The sequence below is a fragment of the Lissotriton vulgaris genome, chromosome 5 (genome assembly GCF_964263255.1).
Source record: "Lissotriton vulgaris chromosome 5, aLisVul1.2, whole genome shotgun sequence".
Classification (NCBI taxonomy): Eukaryota; Metazoa; Chordata; class Amphibia; order Caudata; family Salamandridae; genus Lissotriton; species Lissotriton vulgaris.
This window is the reverse complement of record NC_141693.1, coordinates 366,131,915-366,154,446: the sequence shown is the minus strand read 5'-3', so window position 1 is coordinate 366,154,446 and position 22,532 is coordinate 366,131,915. Positions and strand designations below refer to the sequence as shown.

Sequence of the window (22,532 nt, the reverse complement as noted above, 5' to 3'; positions counted from 1 at the left end):
GGTTGGGTGAAACTTTGGTATGAGGAGCCATTGGCACAGGTGGTAGTGAATGGTCGAGTATCTAAGCCCTTTATTCTTGGGAGGGGTACGCGGAAGGGCTGTCCATTGTCCCCGCTTCTTTACGCCCTTGCCTTGGAGCCCCTGGCTGCCTGGCTGCGATGGGAGCCTTCGATGAAGGGTATTCAGTGGACCCCGGAATTCGAGGATGGCATATCGCTCTATGCTGGCGACATTTTGTTGTACCTCACGTCCCCTCGTAAGTCGTTGAATGTATTATTTGATGTGCTCACCTCGTTTGGAAGGAACTCCGGCCTTTTGATCAATTGGACCAAGTCCTGTGTGTATGTGCTTTTAGGTGATACCCCCCCTCTACCGCGCCGTTGTCCCATCCAGGTGTCGCAGTCGGGATTTAAGTACTTGGGGATTTTCATAACTTTAGATCCCGTGGCTCGGTATGATCGTAATCTGCTCCCTCCTCTTCAGAGGTTAAAATCTGACGTTGTGGGCTGGCTCAGGCTAACACTTTCACCACTTGGGTGCGCAGCTCTTTTCAAAATGATGTCCTTACCGCGATTTCTATATGCGCTCCAGAATACGTTTGATGTTATTCCGGCCAGTTATTTTCGGGAGGTGGAGAGTTTGCAGAGACGATTGATCTGGGATGGACGCTCGCGTATTGCCCTCGCCAAACTCACGCTTCCTTGGTATGACGGAGGTATTGCACTTCCGGATATCAAGCGATATTATTGGGCCTCTCAGTTGGGAGCGATTAATCATGGAATGTATGGACCAGCCTCCAACCCTGCATTTGAGATGGATAAGTACTTGTTACCGGGTGGAGACTATGACAGAGCCCTTTATTCCAAGGCAGTGGGAAGGGAACTGTCGGGACCTACCAAGATAGCGGTACGAGTGTGGCATGATGCGAATGCGGCAATGGGATGGAAGGATCGACTGACCCGTGCGACTCCGCTTTATGCATCTGAAAGACTGGGCTGCCAGTGGAAAACAAAAGGATTTGAAAAGTGGGATATGATTGGTATCAGTAGGGTGAGTGATCTATGGGTCAAGGGTAAAATCAAGACCTTTGAGGCACTGAAGGTAGAGTATGAGCTGAGTGATAGAGAATTCTTCCATTATGCACAGATTACCCACGCGTTGAATTCGGTTATTCCCAAGGGTATTGACATCCCCGAATCCTCCCCTCTAGAAGATCGGGTGCTTGACGGCCACGTGCCCGACAGCACTATTTATTTGATATATAAGAAATTGATTCATATGGGTTATTCAGTGGATGGGTTATGTAAGCGTGGTTGTGGACTGGTTGGAACCTTCCTCCATATAATTTGGGAGTGCCCGGGGGTGGCGGCGTTCTGGAATCGTGTACATGCTGTGATGGAAAGAGTCACAGGTGTGGCGAGGCGTTGCCTGTTGAAATTCTGGGAACCAAATGACTATGATGTGGCACAGATGCAGTGGGCGACCCTTGGTAATATGATTGCTAAGAGAGACATTGCGCAGCGGTGGGGTTCCCAGCGGCCGCCCACGGTCTTGGCATGGAAGGAGAATATGGACTGGTGTATGTTCAGGGAGAAGACGGTGTATGTGGCACGGGGTAAACCCAGGAAATGGAATAAAATTTGGAGCCAATGGAACTCCTACCGTGGAAATATATGCACGCCTCCATTCGTGGAGACCCCGAGGTTCCCCTTTCCCCCTGACCTGACATTCCAAGTCTTGTGTAGCTTTTATGATCATTGATCTTGTCTCCTCACTGACACCCCCCCTGCATCAATGATGTTTGTATTGTATTGTACTGCAGTTTCCTTCCTCTTTGAACACATGTCCGACTGTTTTGTCTTATTGCCTTGTGTATAAGTTCTTTTTCTTAATAAAATAAAAATTATACCAAAAAAAACCAACCCTCCTGGCACCAGTGGCAAGGCTGGGCAGGGACCATTGAAAAATCTTCTTCCCTTGGGCAAGGTAGGTTTGTGTTAATCCTTCCACACTTGGTTAATGTGGGGGTGAGAGTGACACAGGGCATCTTACATTTTCCCAAAGGCTTAGAATTTATTTGAAAAAATCCCACCTGGTCTCTGGCAATGTGGAGCAAGGATGAAAGAAAATACCCTCCTTGAATTTGGCAACATGTGAGGGGTTGAGGGGAGAGTGATAACAAGGCAGCACACATTGCTCTCTTGTTAATGCTTTGAGGCTTAGGGGTGCAAGCCATTGCGCTTTAGATGTTCGTCGCTGTGTTACTATGTTACTTTCGATATACACCCTTGTCTGGCAACACTGGAATTAGTTTGTAAACCATCACCCTCCAGTCTTTTCGAGGCAAAAAGGGGAATTGGTGGTAAAAAGTAAAGGGCCTTTTTAGATAGAAGCATGCCAGAAAGTGCATCTACCTGTTGCAAAAGACATATTGGAGACATCTTTACAGCTGACCAAGAGAGCAGCTCCTCCCATTGCTTTCTATTGCCTTTTTGTTTTGTCACTCCTATGTTTGTTTGCTTTCTATTCAATGGCTTTATTTGTTTTAGTCCTTACATCTAGTCTTCATTCCTACTGTGGGCCAAAGCCTCTTTACCATCTCTCTGATTGGCTACTTTATCCTTCCACATGTGGCCAAACTTTCAGAAAAAAGATTTTCTTTCCTATAAGCACTCTATGAAAGTGCATGTATGAGTGGGTGGGTGTGGTTGTGTGGGTGTGTGAGTGGATGTGTGAGTACTTGTATGGGGTTGTAAGTGGGTGTGAAAATGGTTTTCTAGGTCTGTGACTGGGTGTATGAGTGTGTAGGTGAGTGAGTGGGTGGGTGTCTGAGTGCCTATATGGAAGAATGAGTGGGTGAATCCGTGGCTGTATGTGTGAGTGAATACGTCTGAGTGCGCCTGTATGGGTGAGTGACTGCATGTGTTAGGAGCTGTATGGATGAGTGAGTGGGTGTGTGAGTAGTTGTTTGGGTCTGTGAATGGGTATGTGACTGGTGTGTGGACATGTGAGTGGGTGAATGAGAGGATACATGGGGGTGTGAGTGGGTATCTGAGGGGTATTTCGATGATATCATCGGTGATGTAATTTGATTGATGTCACTGACCATGTCATGAGTGATATAATATGTGAGGTCGTAAGAGGAACATTACTGGGGTGTATGTTCTAATTAGCTCAGGTAACTATAACTGCTGAATTTCACTAGTTTTGTATGAGTGAAATCTGAGCCTAACTATAACATCCCTGTAACCTTTTTTCTGTGAATTTCTAGAGTTTTTTAACGCTAAGTAAGATGCCCATCGCAGTGCACGTGGTGGGGTTGCAGGGCCTGGCTTGGCATGGTGTTGCCCTCACCCAAGCCTACTGCTCCTGCCCCCTCGTTCTTGCCACCCCTGCTCCCTCATTACAGCCCTATATGGCCATTGTTCGGACAGTTCGCGTATTGCCCCATACACATCCTCCCTACCCTCAGTTGTCTGAATCCATGCACCAGATCCCTACCTCCTGACCTGCATGCTCCGATGTGCTGCCATTGCCCTTCATTTACCTTGATGTACCTGCCCATTCCTCCTACCCTCCATTGCCCATTTATATGCACATCATTGCCCTCCTTATTAGCCTCTGTGCCTAGCTTGCTGCCCCTACTCTCCTTCCTCCAGCCCTCCTACATCTGTGTGCATGCCCCTGCTCCCTCCTTTTTGGTCACCATATTCCATGGACCTTCTACTGCCCCTTCTATCTACTCTGAGTATTCTGTTGAGCTACCACTGCCCTTCCCACATGCCTAGCATGGTCAGATGGCTGCCACCTCCACCCTGCCTGTCCGGGTTCCGTGCCTCTATCCCCTCCCTCCTGTCCCCCATGGTCCATTTTGCCACCACTCCCTTCTGCCCTCCATGCTCTATTGTGCTACAACTGCTCCTCCTGCCTGCCCTGCGTGGTCTGTTGTGAAGCACCTCTCTTGTCAGTGTCCAGCACCAACCCCTCCCTTCTGTCCTCCATGGTCCTTTGTGCATGCCCCTGCCTCTTCCCTCTTGCCCACCATGGCTGTTATGCTGCCACTAGCCCGCCCGATTGACATGCATTACCTCCTGTGCTGCCACAGCCCTTCCTACCTGCCCTGTTTGGTCAGCATGCTGCCCCTGCCCCCCCCACCTTCCCTCCATTGTCTTTGTGTATGCCATTATAGTCTCACTGTTGGCCACCATGGTGTGTAGTGTTTCCAATGCCCATCCTGCCTGCCCACCATGGTTAGCCTGCCCTGCCTCTTTGCCCTCTGCCCTCCGTTTTCTAATTGCAGACCCCTATCCCCTTCCTCGCCCCTGCCCAGTCTGGCTAGTTGTCGGGCCCATGCCCACTTCCTCCTGCCTTCATGGTCTTTTTGCTGCGACTATCCATCCTGTCTGTCCAGTATGGTCAGCTTTCTACCCATAACTCTTTCCCCTCTGCCCTCTCTATGTCCGCATGCATGGTCGTGTTCCATACCTATTGCTTTCCATGGTTCGTTGTGCTGTACTCCTGTCCCTCTTGCCCTTTGTGCTGTATTGTGCTGCTGCAACGGCTGCACTGTAAGGTCAGGTTTTTGCCCCTGTCCATCTCCCTCCTGCCCCCTGTTATCTGAGTCCATGTCCCTGCCCCATTCCTCCTGCCCAGTGTACCATTCTTTTGAACTTGGTAAAAGGGAGATTTTGAAATAAAAACTGGGGAAGTGATTTTCCCCATTGACTCACATTGGACAAGTGGAGATTTTAGGCGGGAGACAGATAAAATAAAGCCCTTTTGGCATATAAAAACACCGGGAGTCTCCTGCCTGAATAGGGTCTGTTTGCATGTATGGTTGTACTGCCACGACCTCTTCTTTTTGCCATTAGTGATCTGTTATATTGCCACAGCCTCTCTTACCTGTCCTGCAAGGTTAATTTGTTGCCCCTGCCCCCTTTCCTCTGCCCTTTATTGTTTGTTGTGCTGCCGCTTTCCCTCCCACCTACCGAGTGTTGCCAACTTGTTGCCTCTGCACCCTCCTACTTGCCCTCAATTATCCGAGTCTGTGCCACTTCTAATGAACAACTAGGGTGCTCACATTTCATAATTATTACATAAGTGTGGCACGCCTGACATCTTCTTGATGTAATCAAAATGTAATACCTATAGATATTCCTTTAGAAATTATAAAAATGAAAGGTTCTTATTCCCATAGAAATAATAGTTAGTGCTCTAAAAAACAAAAATGAGGACATATTTTCTGAGTTCTCAAATAGCGACAATGCACTTTTAAATTAAAGACTGGTTCAAGTTTCGACCTCAGCTCGACATCCTAAAAGTGCCCAGGTTAGGCACAAGTAGCGAAGCAGCTCATTTCTTACATTTACCCATTTTTCAAAATAATATTTCTGGCGTGACATTTTGCACATATTTGCGTGCACAATAATGTTGGATAAGTTTCTCTGAAACTTCTTTGTTTATACATCTGGCTTCGTACAACATTATCACAATGCCTCGAACATCATGTACAAGGCACTTCTACGCACTATGTACAAATGTCGTTCTATCTTCATCCATGAAGCGACAGGGCTATCTACATATCCATACCATCACTAATCTTTACGCACATCGCAAGGCTGCTTTCTATTACAAATAAAGAGCATCCCAATAGAGTAGCAGAGGAGGCACTTTAGCTTAACACTGAGGGTCCCTGCATGCTGAGACTTCACCACGCAGCAGTCTGACATCTCTGTAAGGGGTGTCAAGTTTGTGACCAAGACTGGGTTCTATATTTTCTCCCACCAGGTAATGGGGTTGGATCTTTCCTTGGGGGGATTCTTGGCTACATATCTACACACACTCTAGTTACACTCTGAGAAGGGTTCGCATAGTAGGAGTACCCCTGATTACTGCCTTGTATCATGTGCCTGCATATATACACTGTTTTAGCACCATGGTAGAACTGTATCTACTATTTACTCTTTTGGTGCTCATAATCACTTTAATCTGCTTCTGTTTACTGATTATTGCAGCACATTTGTTCTATACAATAATAATGTTTGTTCAATAAATATATTTAAAATGTCCTTTGTATTCTCTGTATATTTCTCTGAGCACAAGTAAGCACGAGTGACTGAGCAAACGGTCCTGATCTGTTTCCACAATCCCTGAGGGGTCAGGGTTGTTATGTTCAGTGGTTGCCAGAAACCATTCGCTCCCTTGTAAGGCTAGGGGAGCTTATGGTGGCACTGTGTGGTAGCTCGTCTCTAGGCCAACATATCCTGGGGCTACACGGAATCAGTCTAGGCACCTGATCCAAAGTTTGTTGTCCGACAAACATGCATGTCCTACGGAATAGTGGGAATGACACAGCACTGTGATTCAGGGCAAAATCACTTAATCTCCCAATGCATAAAACCAAAATGAATGTATCCTTGTGTAATTTAACTGATTCTCATGTAAAGCACTCCCAATACCTTTGGGTCAAGTGTACGCTATATAAAACTGCAAAACAAAACATTGTGTTTTGCACACTTCTGTCATTGGGCTATACCTAGGCTATATTTGGGTGAATTGTGTGCTACAGTTGGACTTTTTTTCTGTTGCCCATCCTGGGAGACTTAGTTGTTATGAAGCTCCCTAATTTACTGCAGTATCCTCAGTAGAAAATGCTTTCAGTTTTCCACTTCGATTCCATCAAGATGATGTTCATATGTGCCACACTTTTGGCATAAATTCAGAATGTTAGCACACTAGTTGATCATTAGAACACTGCAGTAAAGCCCGAACTGCAAAGCCAGGTCCTCCATGGACCACAAAAAAGCATCCTGGGACCGGTCTCGGGGTTTCACCCCTCATCAGCCAGGCTAGCTTGAATCCAGTGGCACAGTGAGCCTGGGACCAACGTCTGGGCATACCTGGTGCGCTTAGAGTGAGAAAGTAAAAGACACACAAATGATGGACGGAATGTGGAACAAATCAAAACATTCAACCCCAGTCGAGAGATTTGGGTTAAATCCATTGTTCTTTTTCTCACCATGCCAACCCACTTTAGACCCAGCCATATAACAGTGTTCCTCACACCATATGGTAGTTTTCAGTTAATTAGAATGCCGTTTGGACTAGCGTCAGTGTTTCAGAGCTTGATAGTTGAGATCTTGAAGGGAATTGATGGAGTCCTGTATTTTCGAGGTGACATTCTGATAATGGAAAAAAGAAGGAAAGAGTATGATGAAAGGTTAAGGAAGGTCATGAGAGTGTTGGAGTCAAAAGTACTTACTGTGGAGTAAGGAAATGTACATTTGCAAAAAAAAACAAGTCACTTATTTGGGGCATGTCATTAGTGGGGAAGGAATTTCGCCTAAAAAGAGTTGAGGGAGGCAATAAAGGAAGCCCCAGCACCTCAGAAAAAAAGATGTTACGTTCATTTTAGGGTTTGCAGAGTATAACTCCAAATTTGTTAGTAGGTTTGCAGAAGAAATGTATGGCATGAGACAGATGTTGAAGAATCTGTGTAAATTTGAATGGAATAAAGAGAGTGTAAGATCATTCCAGAGCATAAAAGAGGACATTAGCAAGGCTACGCCCACACAAAGCTATGATCCAGGATTGTGCAGCATCATAACTGTGGATACTAGCAATAAGGGATTTGGTGCTGTATTGATGCAAAAAGATAAACAAGGAGGAGAATGTGTGATTAGATTTGCTTCGTGCAGTCTCACACCTGCGGAAATAGCCTATTCTGCCATTGAAAGAGAAACACTTGGTTGTGTGTGGAGCATGTAACATTTCAGCTGTTTTGTATGTGGTATGGAATTTGATGTGAGGACTGATCATAAACCACTGGTGAACCTATTCACTACTGGAGGGTTCTTGGAGGCATTGGCGTAAATTGTAAGATTACCGATGAGGCTGCAGGATTATAATTATTGTATAAGATCAGTACCGGGTGTTCAAAATAAAGTAGCGGACTGTTTAAGTCGCATGCCCTTCCCTATCAAGGAACTGCCAGGGTGGGATGATTTCCAGGTGGCTTGTGCAGATGAGGAGGGTTTGAACTCTATTCAGAAATTAGAATGGAGAGAAGCTTATGAGAAGGATGTTGAGCTGGCTATGGTAAAGAAATATATACCGGGAGGTTGAGTGGACAAGAAAAGTTGTCCGGATGTGATAAAAGGTTTTTTAGAAGTCAGAAACGAGTTAGAGGTTGTAATGGATTTTGTAATGAGGGGAGAAAGAATTGTGCTTACCCAGTGCTTAAAAACTAGTGTTGAATGATGTCATGAAGGACATTTTGGAATAGTTAGAGCAAATAAAAAGAGTGAAATCCTCATATTGGTGGCCAGTTATGGGTCTGGACATAGAGAGAGTTGTAAGGAATTATGTGCAATGTGCTGGGTTGGATAAAAGTGAGACTGAAGTTGATGCCTATAGAGTTTTCGAAAGTGATTTGGAAACTGTTGGTGGTGAATTTTGTTTAGACGATTCAGACTGTAATGGATGCTATATCATTGTACTGATAAACTATCTCAGTAAGTGGGTAGAGCTGGAGGTGGTACAAAAATCCAGGGCGGCTCCTCCGCTGTGGTAGAGGAGTGTCCCCCACTGCTTTTAAGCATTGGGAAGCAAAAACTTAAAATGATAACTTTTTGTTATCATTTTAGGCTGCTTTGCGAGTGGGTGAGTAGGCGGGGCTCCTCTGCTCTTGGAGTAGGGCACAGAAGGAGTGGTTTGCCCACTCCTACGTGTGCAATGACTGTTTGGGCGGGCTTCTCGGGATGTCCAAATCAGTCATGTGCACTTTCACTTTCTCCATGAACATGCCCAACCCTACAGCCCCTGGCTGAGAGCTGTGTCACAGAGCTCATTGCAGCGTTGTGATTGGCTTAGAGGAGGGAGCCTGGCTGCCTGTTTCCTGTTCCTGTCAGATACGGTTTTTGGTCCCCTAACCCCCCACCCCACACATGACATCATCTCCTAACCCTCCACACCAGCCTCACAACCCACGACCCATGCCAGCGGCCACTGCAAAAATCTGATGCAGAGACAGTAGTGACACTTTTGTATGCTGTATTTTTGAGAGAAGGTTAGCCTAAAAAATATTAACTGACAATGGACCCCAGTTTAAGGCAGCAGTGGTGGAGGAGTTGGTCATAAGGAATGGTGTCACACATTTAAATACCCCAGTTCATCATTGAGCTGCCAAAGGTGCTGTTGTGCCCTTTAATCTGGTGCTAAAAGTTACTATTCGGATAGCTGGTACTAATGGTAATGAATGGAAGGTTGAGACAAAGATGTTTTGGGCATATCACTTAACCACTTCACTCACAGGGTATACTGTAAACCAAGGATAATTTGAGTTGGATGGATAGCACAAGGAAAATAGAACGGGCTCCTGAAAAAGTGAAACAAAACATTCTAAAAGCATAGAGGGTCTACAAAGATAATTGTGATGATAAGAGGCCAAGGAGGAGAAATTGGTGGAAGATATATAAACACAATTATGGGAATGGATCAGTTAATCTAAAGAGTCTATCTTGCACAATTTGATTCAATAGATAATATTGAAGATTTTAGATCACAAAAGTACTCTGAAAATTGAAAATAGGATGAAAGAATAAGCAGATAAGATATATATTATGATGGGATAATATATATTACATTACAAATTTATATAAATTAGTAGAAAAAAATTATTCGGTATTGAGAATTTGTTGACAATTGTGAAAACACATGTTAAAATTATTAAGGTGGATTATAAACATTGGTTGAATTAGCAGATGTATTATGCTTATGTGTTGACATATTAGTCAAAAGCACCCAGAATAGACCCCTTTTAACTTTCTTATGAATATAGCAAGTATTACATATGTGTACTCTATGGTTTGCTCATATAGCGTTCCACCAAGATACACCAGATAACTTAGAAGCGTCTTTGCGGCATGCTATTTTTGGTGGAATGCAATGTCTATTAGTGATCTAATTTTTTTTAAACTATTACAAAAGAAGCGCCCTTTTCAAAATTATGGTCATCCCCGTTTTCTGTAAAAAAATTCCTTTCACCTCCCGGCGACCTGGTTTCGAGAGTTTGATGGGGTTCTTACCCGTTTATTGTGGGGGGCGGGAGATCGTGGCTGTCCTTGACAAACTGCCGAATACCTCCTTATGACAGAGGTATGGGAGTCACCAATCTTCATCTTTATTAACTTGCCACAAAACGTATTGTGGTTCACGACTGGTTCACTGGCGGCTGGTCCGACCCGGCGTACCAAGTGGAACTTCAGGTGATGGACTTTCCGAGACTCTAGGCCTATTTGTATGGAACCCTCGTGCCACGAGACCTGCCCCCCATCACTCGTTCAGTCCTCCTGGCTTGGCGCACCGCTTTGAGCCACATGAGATGGGATCGGACACTCACCAGGCAGACCCCCCTGTGGTGTTTTAGGAGACAAAGGTCCTTAGCATTTGTGAAAGTGAAGAGCAATTATTATATAGAACACAATAGGCTGCTATATATTTAACTTCCTTGTCCAGCCGGACAGGGAATTTATTTATCAAAAGATAAAAGATAATCGGTTACAATACATTTCTACCAGCAGTAGGATCTGGGACGCCGGCATACTCCACGGCAGCATCCAACAACTCGCGGATCATTCACGGCAGTGACCGCACCGCGGCGACGGCCATCAAGCCCTCCCCGCCCAATTCCGTATTGACTCCCATTCGGAGCTATAATTATCCCAAGGGCGGTCATAACCCAGGCAAAACTATTATTTAAGTCCTGAAGATGATCCCCTTTATTAATTGAGCGAGGGATCGAAACGTCGACACCTATGAGTGGCCATACATGAAAACAATTTGTATTTTAAGCTGTATGTACTACTCCAGGCGATACTGTTAAACTCCTGATTCGCAACAGTACCCTGCCTGCTCTTTTCCTTTGCCTGAAACACCTCTTTCACTCTTTTCTATTTTTCTTTTCCTCCCGGTACGGCACAGGAGTGTGTCTTACTGCAATGTACTATTGCTGTAGAAATGTATTGTAACCAATTATCTTTTATATTTTGATAAATAAATTCCCTGTCCGGCTGGACAAGGAAGTTAAATATATAGCAGCCTATTGTGTTCTATATAATAATTGCTCTTCACTTTCACAAATGCTAAGGACCTTTGTCTCCTAAAATGTAACTGATACCCATGGTCCATAGCTACCCGCTGGGTCCCCCTTGTTTCTTAAAACCCCCTGTGGTGTGGCACGTGGTTGCAGGAGACCTCATCCCTCCGGGATTTCCACCGATGGGACTACATGGGGATCTCGCTTCTTGGGGACATTTGGGTGGGGGACCATATCGGAACCTTCGGAGACCTCCAGCAGTGCTACTTTCTCCACCTCTCCCAATTCTACAAGTACCTGCAGCTTAAGCACGCCCTGGGGGTGCACCTACCCTCTCCCTCCTCCCTTCCAGAGTTTAGTCCTCTTGAGGCCCAGTTGATGATGGGGAATCTGGGCAGGGGCTCCCGGATATACCGTTCCTTGTCAACAATACCCCCGCGACCTTAGACGCATTGCAAGCTCGTTGGGAGGAATGGCTAGGCCCCTTGCAGGGGGCGGATTGGAGGGACGCCCTTATGGCCCCTAAGACCCTGACGGCCTCGTGGAAGCAAAGACCAACTTTACTACTTGCACAGGGCTTATCTCATCCCGGAGCGCCTACATAAAACCCAATTGCGCCCGTCCCCAGCCTGCGGATGCTGCGACCAAGCCCGTGGATTCCTGTCATATGGTGTGGCAAAGCCCTGCCCTGGCTCCATTCTGGGCGGGTGTGGAAGTGGAGCTCTCACAGACCCTGGGGTGGGCCATTCCACATGACCCTTTGCACCTGATTTTAGGTGTGTTTAATGGCCTAGACGGGTCTCGGGCCGGCAAGCGTTTCCTTGGGACGGCGGTGGCAGTGGCACAGCGGGACATAGTGGCGCTGTGGTCCCAGGCCAAGCCCCCCACTGTGCGGAGGTGGAGGCGGGGGGTGGAATCAGGAGGAACTCCTCTTCGAAGCCCGGCGCTGCCCTGAACTTTTTCAAAAGACGTGGGGCAAATGGTTCAAACTGTGCTCCTGAGGAGTGGATACGGACTGCTTGTCTTCTGGGTTAACCCTCTGTATGAACTTCCCTGTTATTGATTCGCTGATCTTTGTCGCTTTGCGCATGTATGTACTGCATGATACTCTGCTTAATTGTGATGCCTTTATGAATTTGTGCTAAAAAATTTCAATAAATTTGATTAGCAAAAAAAACTATTACAAAGAGTAGCATCGAGTCAAAATAACAAACCTAAGAAAATGAACCCAAACGTTAGAGCCAAAAGATGTCGGATCTGACTTGCACCTTTTTATGAGTGACTTTTTTTCAAAGAAATAATCATAATCAGGAAGAGCGGATACCTTTAGATTGCTAAATCATTTTTTAGCCTTTAAAGTCCACATAGACACACTTCTTCATTTAGCTACTGCAGTCCGATGTCTCTTCCTCAGGCAGTCAACTGTCTGAGGAAGGGCTTCACATGATCCTCAAAGCCAGCACCATAAGATTGTAGTCAGAGTTATAAATCTACAGTTTGTGTAAGATCATACTTTGTTTTATTTTTTAAATGCGCCATTTGCCCTACTGACATGGTATCCCTCCTACTCTATGATGAGTTCCAATAACAAACAAGCATTTACAATGCAATGGTCTCGTCCTTTTTAAAGTTAGAGCTATTGGCATTGCTCATGACATTATTTTTGTTTTTAAAACATATAAATAAATGGCATTGTCATTTACAATGCCAATAGCTTAATCTCTCGCAAATGCGAGACCTATTGCATTTGCACCCACACACACACACAGAGCCACACGCACCCACACACACAGAGCCACACGCGCCCACACACAGAGCAACATACACACAGAGCCACACACACACAGAGCCACACACACACAGAGCCACACACACACACACAGAGCCACCACACACACACAGAGCCCACCACACACACAGAGCCCACAACACACACAGAGCCCATCACACACACACACAGAGCCCACCACACACACACAGAGCCCACCACACACAGAGCCCACCACACACACACAGAGCCACACACAGAGCCACACACAGAGCTCACCACACACACACAGAGCCCACCACACACACACACAGAGCCCACAACACACACACACACAGAGCCCACAACACACACACACAGAGCCCACCACACACACAGAGCCCACCACACACACAGAGCCCACCACACACACACAGAGCCCACCACACACACACAGAGCCCACCACACACACACACAGAGCCCACCACACTCACACACAGAGCCCACCACACACACACAGAGCCCCCCCCCCCCCCCCCACACACACAGAGCCATTTGTCAGTTACATAAAGGAGAAAATTATATCAAGTACGCGATTATGACTGTTAAACCTTGTCTCACCTATTTATATTCTAGTTTAGATGAGTTTATAAGTCGTTTCCGGAAAATAACTTTTCAGAAAATGGGATTCTTAGATCACCCGATGTCAAATTCTGTGACCACTTAAAAGCCAACGGATATGTGTGACACAATTTATTGAGCTTTTTAGAAAAGCCTGGCAGCAATTGCAAAGTAAAGTTATGTATTCCAATAATGTGGATTGGATTGGATTGGATTGGATTGGATTGGATGCGGATTTATAAATGGTGGTTACCCTGGGGCGTCCCAGCGCTGCAGAACCCAGACTACTGAAAACAGAACGTGGAATTAAAGGCCCTGAGGAAACAAAGAAGTTTTTAGGAGCTTACGAAAACGAAGAAGGTTAGGTTCAGCTCGGAGCTTAAGCGGTAGAAAGTTCCACAAGGTTGCTGCATTAATGGAGAACCGCCGTCCGCCTGTTCGCGCCTTTTTCGCTCTGTGGACTTTGGCTCGACACTCATGGTCTGAGCGAAGGGGCCTATTAGCTTTGTAGGGGAGCACTAAGTCCTTCAAGATAGGGGGACCCTTGCCTTGTAAAGATTTGTGAGCAATGTATTGGACATGAACGGTTATACTGAACAGGGTGGAAGCGTTAGGTCTGTTAATATGCGTCATTAAACTATTATTTGTTTTACGAGGAACTATTTTAATCTTGTTCTTGTATTAGTAATTGTTCCACTTTTCTGCACGTAGCACCTGTGACAGTAAAAAAATTAATTGCACACAAAGCGGCTCGTCGCCCGTCAGCCTTGATGTTGAGGCCAGTCTCATTTAATCAGAGCAAGAGCAATAATCACAACAAGGACCAGTATATCCTTGCGACCAAGCCCTTTCACTGTGCATCTGTCTACTGTTCACTGCGTTTCTTCAATCATTCCTTCTTATAATCGCATCAAACAACCGCCAAGTGTTTTTGACAAGACATATTTGAGTGAGTCAAGCTTATTTTAGAAAGGTTCTGTCGGTGGCTCGCCCACCGTCTTAAAATTTTAATAAATGGGAGAAGGAGCGGCTCCGAACAGCCCGAGCATCCCTCAACAACCCCAGCATCCCTCCACAGCCCCAGCATCCCTCCACAGCCCCAGCATCCCTCCACAGCCCCAGCATCCCTCCACAGCCCCAGCATCCCTCCACAGCCCCAGCATCCCTCCACAGCCCAGCATCCCTTCACAGCCCCCAGCATCCCTTCACAGCCCCCAGCATCTCTTCACAGCCCCCGCATCCCTCCACAGCCCCAGCATCCCTCCACAGCCCCAGCATCCCTCCACAGCCCCAGCATCCCTCCACAGCCCCAGCATCCCTCCACAGCCCCAGCATCCCTCCACAGCCCCAGCATCCCTTCACAGCCCCAGCATCCCTCCACAGCCCCAGCATCCCTTCACAGCTCCCAGCATCTCTTCACAGCCCCCAGCATCTCTCCACAGCCCAGTATTTTTCCACAGACCCATTGTCACCCCACATCCCTAGCACTTATTCTTAGCCCTACATTTTCTTCACATTCCAGTGTGACTCCACATCCCCAGCGTTTCTTTCAGACCCCCCCACACCCCCCACCCCCTTCTCTTCGCAGCACATCAGCTCTCCTGGATCCACGGATCTCTTCGCCCTTCTACAGCCCCGACATCACAGCACGTAGGATGAATGGTTCATAGCACACATTTTTCCTAAACTAGGTTTATATTCGTAGAGGATGAGGGGCACTGGGGCAATGACAGCTAAGCAGACACGAGGATGAATGACGGGGGCCTCTTCTAAGAGTCGATAAAGGGGGGGTTTGTCCGTTTCCCGCCCACCCCTATCTCTCGCCTCAAGGGTCAATCCGACCTGAACCCGGTTTAGCTGGTCTGGGGTCGCCCGATTATCCCCTGCCGCCCCGTTGGCTGAGAAGGCGCATTGATGGCCCCTTCACACCTCTTCAGCACCTGAGAAGTGCCCGCCCAGGTGCGCCCGGCGCCTCGAGGCTGAATGACGGCTTCTGGCCGCTGACATTTCTAGCAGGGGGTGCGGTGACCGCGGTGCGACCCTCGCAGTGGGCGCCAGCCTGGCTCAACCAGAGCCCTTTACAGCTGGCACCTTCACGGGGGCACACTCAGTGATATTAAAGAGTTCCTGGCGCTGCCGCAGCGTCTTACTTTATTTGATGATTCTGTGCCCTAAAAATGTATGGGCAGATTATGTTAGTAAACGTATATCCTCTGGTGTTGTTACAGAGACGCCTCCTTTAACGTCCCTGCTGCACTCAACATCCCCAAAGAAAGAATTGAATATTCCTCGGCTCCAATAGCGTGGCTAGGACTTGGTGCAGCGGCTGCAGTGGCACCGGTGCCCAATGAACCTGGGCAATGCTTTAGTTACTGCCCCAACTGCAGTCAAAGGGAGCATTTTCCTTGCTTATTCCCTGGACCCCTGGGCACGCATCCCTGCTCCCCTAATGCTCGCCCCTCTCTGTGCATTTTATGTATAGCTCTGCAACCTCCGGCTAGTGTTCTGTAAGTACTAAGTAAAGGCAGGAGTGAGTGGGTTAATGGGGAGGCTCTCCTCATTTCTAATCAAATACCTCTTTCAGGGGATGCTCCGAGTGTCCAGGCGGCAGGCCTCCGAGGGTCTTAGTGGAGGGCGCCCATAGGTTCTGTGTTTGGGGGTTAACACCCCGCACCAGCTGCAGCCCCCCTTCGCCTCTGAGCCCCAAACACAGGGGAAGCTCGGGCAGTGTCTGCTTCCCGGGTTCAAAGCCCCGGCACCGCCTTTCATCCTGTGTAACTCAAGGTTTGCCGCCCTCTACCCCGGTGGGATGAAAAAACTGGAGGCTCTCAAAGGGGTGGGGTCTATGGAAACAAGGGTGTGGCTTAAAAACACGAGCTAAAAATCTGCTTGTGAGCCGCCGGGTGGGGTTTTGCTGCTTCTGCCTCTGTGTACAGATATATCATGCAACAAGTAACATTATACCTACAGCAAAGCCTGGCTGTGTCAATGGTTGTTTGTTGCATAAGAAATGAGTAACAACTCCAGGCTTCGCTGTGTAAAGCGCTGAGAATAACCCTCAGACCGCTGGAGAGAGAGTGGCCTGAGGGCCAGAGCTGCGGACTTTAGCGCATGAGAGGCTGGTTCGATCCTTGCTGTGGCCTCAACATCCTGTAAAAATAAATATGTCCTTTAGTAATTTAGAAAACTAAAAAATATTTGAAACAAGCACTCAGCTGGGGGGGAGGACTCGGCGACTTCTTCCGGCGGCAGTCCGGGGAAAATGGCAGAACAAAAGCGATGCCATTTTTGCGATTCGGGGGCGTGTATTTAGCAGTTGAGTGAGGGATGACGTCACGGCTTAAAAGCTGCAAAAAATACGCCCCCGAATCGCAAAAAGACGGGGCTTGAACTGAGTGATGCCCCTCTCCTCCAATGGCTGGCCTCCATTTAGGAAGCCAGCCAATGGAGAAGAGGGGCGGGTTCAAGCCCCCATACTGTCAAATCAAAAAATCTCGGACTCCGCCCACTGCTTACGCAGTACGACGCTAGCCCGAGACCTAAAAATGAGCATTGTATTAGCTTCTCACAACACAGGGAACAGAAAAGAAACAAAGATAGTTTCCAAATATCTATAAGAGATGTGCTAGATAAAGCTTAGCTTTCTATAGATCTTATAAAACACAATTTGTCCAAAATGTTCTTAGGTGTATTAAGACAATCATAAAGCAATTGTAAGCGTGCCCACTGAGGAAGCACAATTAATACTCATTGGTTGTTTTTCTCTTTCTTTGTCTTCCTCTAATCTTAGGCAACACAGAGCAGTAGCCAATTGTTCCTCCTGTGCCAGTACTCCCTGGGGTGTGGCATCACCTGTGGCCTAGACTTTCTCCATGAGGGGGCTCCGCATCGCACCTGGAACCTAGTGCTGGCTGTGGGGCTGGCTAGTCTGATCATGTATTACTCGCGACGACTGTGCAGGCATACGTGTACCATGTACGAGCTCCACAGCAGCGAGCGTTACTGTGGAGCCTGCATCTCTCTTCTGACCACCTGGCACAGCATCCCCAAGGGCCTCTGCAATGCCCTAAAAATCACCTTCATTGTAGCTGACGTGGCTGCCATCTCGCTCATCAACAAAGACTTCCTCACCACCTCGGAGGCGGTCCGCTTCTGGACTCCGCTCACCATCTGCTATACCCTGCTAGTGATCTACATGCAAGGTAAGGATGGGCTTATTCACAGCCATTCAGACCACTTTATAAATGTCAATATTGTGGCAATGGCTGCAGGTGTACTGGTGCGTTGGTTGCAGGTGTCGCCAATGTATGTAAATAGAGAGGGGGCTTAATGTAAGGTTTTCAAGTGGGAACATTTTGCTACCTAAATTTAGGGTGTAAAAGAAATTTCTCTTTCCTTATATGGGTATCTTCAAGCATATAAAAAAATATATATTTTCAAAATATTAACATTTTGGGCCCTGTTCTGAAAACTCATGCTTCTTTAAATTCACATAAATTAAAGGATATATTATTCACCTAACAGACGTTCTTTAGATCATGCACTACAAAGAGCAGGAGCCCTTCCTTTGGGACGTCAGTGTTGATGCCACTGATCTGGACATATTCTTAGAGAAGTGCAGGTGGAAGCTTGGGTAGAGTTCTGTGTATCTTTTACTCCCTATTTATTTCCATTGTGATTATTTCCTAATTAAATGGGAAAAACAGGCCAAGATAATATTTGCAAGTGGATAGACTGTGTGTGACTGTAGCTGTCTAGGGCAGTAGGGAGGTAGACAGGAGTGTCTTCTGTGTATGTGACAGGGATGGACATGGAACACCAGTGAATCTTCTGTTTGTTTCCACCAGAGGAGCAGCAGCAGAATCCCAGCGAGCAGATGGTCTACCAGACGGTGTGTGTGCGCATGGGCGGCCTCCTGATCCTCATGTTGACGGTAGGCAGGTGGGCTGACATCCTGCACATCTTCATCTCCCTGGTCGCAGAGCTGTGGTGTGTGATTCGTGCTGGAGTAATGCTGGATATCTGCCGGGAACAGGTAAGAGAAAGAGTGAGATATATGACTCGATAGAAGTGAACAACATTGGACAGCTAAGCGATAGAATGTGATCAGCAGTGGACAGAGATCTGTGGGGGAGGAACAGTGGCATCAGAAATAAACCAGCAACCTCCTATGTTCTTCCAAGCCACATGTATACCACAGTACTTAAACACGTAGCCAGGAGATATTGTGGAGGGCACAGCTGTGGTTAGAGTGGCTAGTTGCAGAAAGCAGAAGGATCCACAGCTGAAAGAAGATGCACAGATATGGGTTAGTTTATCTAATCACCCATTTCCGTTATCCTTGGCATTTGCTATAGACATTCTAGGTGCATGCATAGTTGGCTAAATATGTTTCTAAAGTCCTTAAATATGTGGCTGGTTTGGATTGTTTTACTTTTGACAATAGGTCGCATTGTCTTAAGTTGTACAATATCACTGGAATTAATGGGTGACTGAATGGGCGGCACTATGGTGGACCCTAATCTGGTAACAGCAGATAATTCCTGAAAGAGTCAACTCTGTAAGTTGATCACATCTCCAACTGGAATTATCTTATCATAGGGCCTTTCTTCAATTGGATGTTGAGCAGATACTTCTACATCCTACCTTTCTCTTTATTATTTGTCATTTTCCTTGAAATCATACCTTACTATTTCCTTGCTGTTCCATCTTTTCTAACTATTTAAAAAATGTAAATAATGTAAAACAATTTCCACAGTAAAATTAGACAGACACGGAAATGCGTGTATGTGTTCTACTTTCACCAACAGTTTAAAGTATGATGTGCTACATGGTGAAAATGAATATAAATGACCCAATAAAAAAAGCGCAATATTCTATTTCAAGAATGAAGGATCTGGATTCATATCAATGAACAGTAATTGTGAATGGCTCAAGTGACAGATATAAAAACTAGTCCAAGCTAAACGTATGCCTATGATATGAAATCAGTAGTCAGGGGGATTAAGTGAAAGGGATTTCAAAGCAGCAACATAAGGGCTTGCAATTGGTACCTCTAGAATTCCTAAATAGATCCTATGGCTAATTGACAACTAATCACTGCAGTGTTTATTGAATGTATTACAGCATTAACTCCAATCCTGTAATTAACCCCATAAATGTTCATTTATATTTCTGGAGTAAAGACACATTGTTGAACTTTCACCGTCATCCTTTACCTCACTTGTCATTGAATCTGACTTCGTGGTCCTGTATGAATTCTATGTCTATGCAAAAAGAGATTTTAAATTAAGGGGTGATGACAATTTTTGCTGTCATTCAGAGGATGGCTATTTTCGACGTAAACATTTTACATGGATATTCTTACAAATATTCACTACTCATTCCATGATACCATATTTGTGAATGTTACTTTCAAGTGTCCTCACTAAAAGCTTTATATTGTGACACCTGATTCTATATATATATAAATATATATAATGCTCTCTTTGTTCCTTCTACAAATTTAAATGATTCTCTAATATCAGTCCTGTTATCGAACATAATTCCATGTGGGCACAATAAAAAAAAAGATTTTTAGCATAACTGCCAAGAATGTAAGTTAGTTGCATTTACATAAGCTCATTTCATGTGGATGTTCTGAAAATCTGTGCCACCTGGAACTACCTATGCATCTATAATCTATTAGTCATCTAGTCGTGAGACCACTATTAAAAAATGTTCACCATTTTAATGGCTTATCGCCAAACATTTGTAATTCTTCTTAAAATAGTTTTATGTATAGGCAGTAAGTACAATAAATCTATATATAGCCAATAGCTATGTAAATATATGAATATATCTTGAACATCAAAAGAAAAATGACTTTGATACTACATGTCATATAACAGTGTACAACTGCTATTGGCCAATGACTCCATAAAATAAATTTATATAAACTATCTGCAACCACACTACTATATTCCAGCTCATTACCTCCAACATCTTTGATCTTCATTGGGTCCTCTTGACCCATCCGTTATGTGCTGGCATGCAAACAATCCAAAATATAACATTTAAGCTGCTTCACCTACATCGTCCCCCTATTAACACTGATTTCCAGCACTTGGAATCAGCCTTCTGGTGCTTTAGGCTTCACACAACTAAAAGCATTAAAATGTGTCGAACATCTTCTATCCTTACTCTAAACCCATTCTTTTGCTTTCTTTTAGCCGGATGGATAGTATTTTAATATTTATTTTCAGTCTTTCTGTACATTAAGTATGCACTTAAATTATTTATAGTTTATATATCTAATATTTATAATATGCTTGTATAGCCAACCGGGCATCAATGAATGAAACAGGCAAGCTCAAGGCGTGTAAGAGTTGTTGGTGAGGTTAGATTGCTCAAGTAATTGTTTCATATTGATTGGTATTCCTTGATTTTATTCTTCAACTTGATATTCTAGAACATGGATCTTGTATATAAGTCCTGTTGAGCTTAAAAGAGATTTAACTCTCATGGTATCTTGTTTTCAGGACTTCTCCCTGAGGCAGACCCGACCCCCAGCTAGGAGACCAACTGTTCGGAAAATGCACATAGAAGACAAAGATGACTGAGTCCAAACTCTTGGAGGAAGAACAAGATAATCTTTTTGCAACAATCTCTGATTGGGGTCTTTAATCCTCAGTAAACAGTGACTGGTCGTGAGGACAAGCAGCAGATACAAACATGGAGAAATGTTTCAAGACCTAAGTTTGATCATCTCTCTGGGCACAAGGAAAGGGGCAAGGGGTTTGTGTCTACCAGTGAGGGGCAATTCCTCGGGCTCAGTGTGCCTTACCCTCCATACTTTCTGGCACCGATATTACAAACATATCCATAGTGGAAGCCTTTCTCTACTAGGTGTCGATCTACTTAAAAAAATAATGTTTGCGTGCTTTGTAAATACACGTGCCACAGCAGTCACAGTTTCCCTCACTGTGCATACACTTTTCTCCCATAGTCACAATATTGGCAATGTGTGAATGCGCAACTTCACACCCTCTCAGGTAATTATATACACATTTCTCCTTTCAATAAGAATTGATGTCTCCTGCATAAGCATGTTTGGGCAAAACTCGGTGGTGACAAACCATTAGTCATCATACCACAATGACTTTTTCTAGTATATAAGAGGGTTGTTTTCATATCATAAAATTATGAATTATGTTGATTAATTTAATGAGGGCTGTTATTGTATGAGCAGCTATAGTTGTTGAAGGCTAAAGTGTAATGCTCTAGAGACAATGAAAATGCCAAAGAGGAGGATACTGTTTAAAACAGGTGAGTTATGAAGGTCTTCGGAACACAAAATGACTCCAATAAATGGTATATACAACAGTGTCAACACATTCCTCCAAATGTCCAAGGGGCATACTTCACTTGGAAAGTAGGTTGAATAATTTTAATGCACAACTTGGATTTTATCATTCCACATATAATGTGTAACCAATTACGTTTCTACTGTTTAGCAAAAATGGTTTCTCTAAACCTTTTTTCTTTTTCTTTGAAGGTGACTTTGAAGTGCGTTTTCAGTCCCTGCTAAAAGGAGACGTGGAGAGGAAATAACCAGTGATTAAGGGGCTGATTATGATGGAGGAAGGACCGCCACCACAGGGCTGGCGGTGGCAACCCCCAGCCCTGCGGTGGCGGTCCTTCCTCCATCGAACGGATATTTATCACCGCCAGATTAGGATGGCGTGGGAAATTGAATGCGTCCGTAGCAGGCGCAAAGACCGTCCGCCAACAGCAATCATCCTGATTGCCTGGTGGACGGTCCAGGGAGCCCACAATGGTGGCGGTGCCTAGCGGGCACTATCCATCAGATTAGGAAGCCAGTTTTAACTGGCCTTTCCATGGCGGCGATGCCGCCATGGAAAAGCATACAGTGTTTTGCCACGGGAGTGGATGGCTACGCTTGGGGGGGTACCTGTGGTACCCCCCTACATTGCCATGCTAAAGGTGGCAGGCACCGCGCGGTGCCTGCCATGTTGCGCATCGCAATGCCAAACATGGTATTTTAACATTGCATGAGGTGCTGCAGC

The 22,532-nt window shown here is 45.5% G+C and overlaps 1 protein-coding gene across 1 annotated transcript in view; it reads left to right on the top strand.

The window, feature by feature from the left end:
- The window catches only part of TMEM82 (transmembrane protein 82), a 124,889-nt gene extending 103,061 nt beyond the window's left edge, over positions 1-21,828 (top strand). The window contains exons 4-6 of the mRNA XM_086921696.1: positions 17,255-17,666; positions 18,312-18,499; positions 20,985-21,828. Coding sequence (XP_086777822.1) covers positions 17,255-17,666; positions 18,312-18,499; positions 20,985-21,065 — 681 coding nt within the window. The 3' untranslated portion in view covers positions 21,066-21,828. The remainder of the gene's footprint in view (positions 1-17,254; positions 17,667-18,311; positions 18,500-20,984) is intronic.
- Positions 21,829-22,532: the final 704 nt, after the last annotated feature.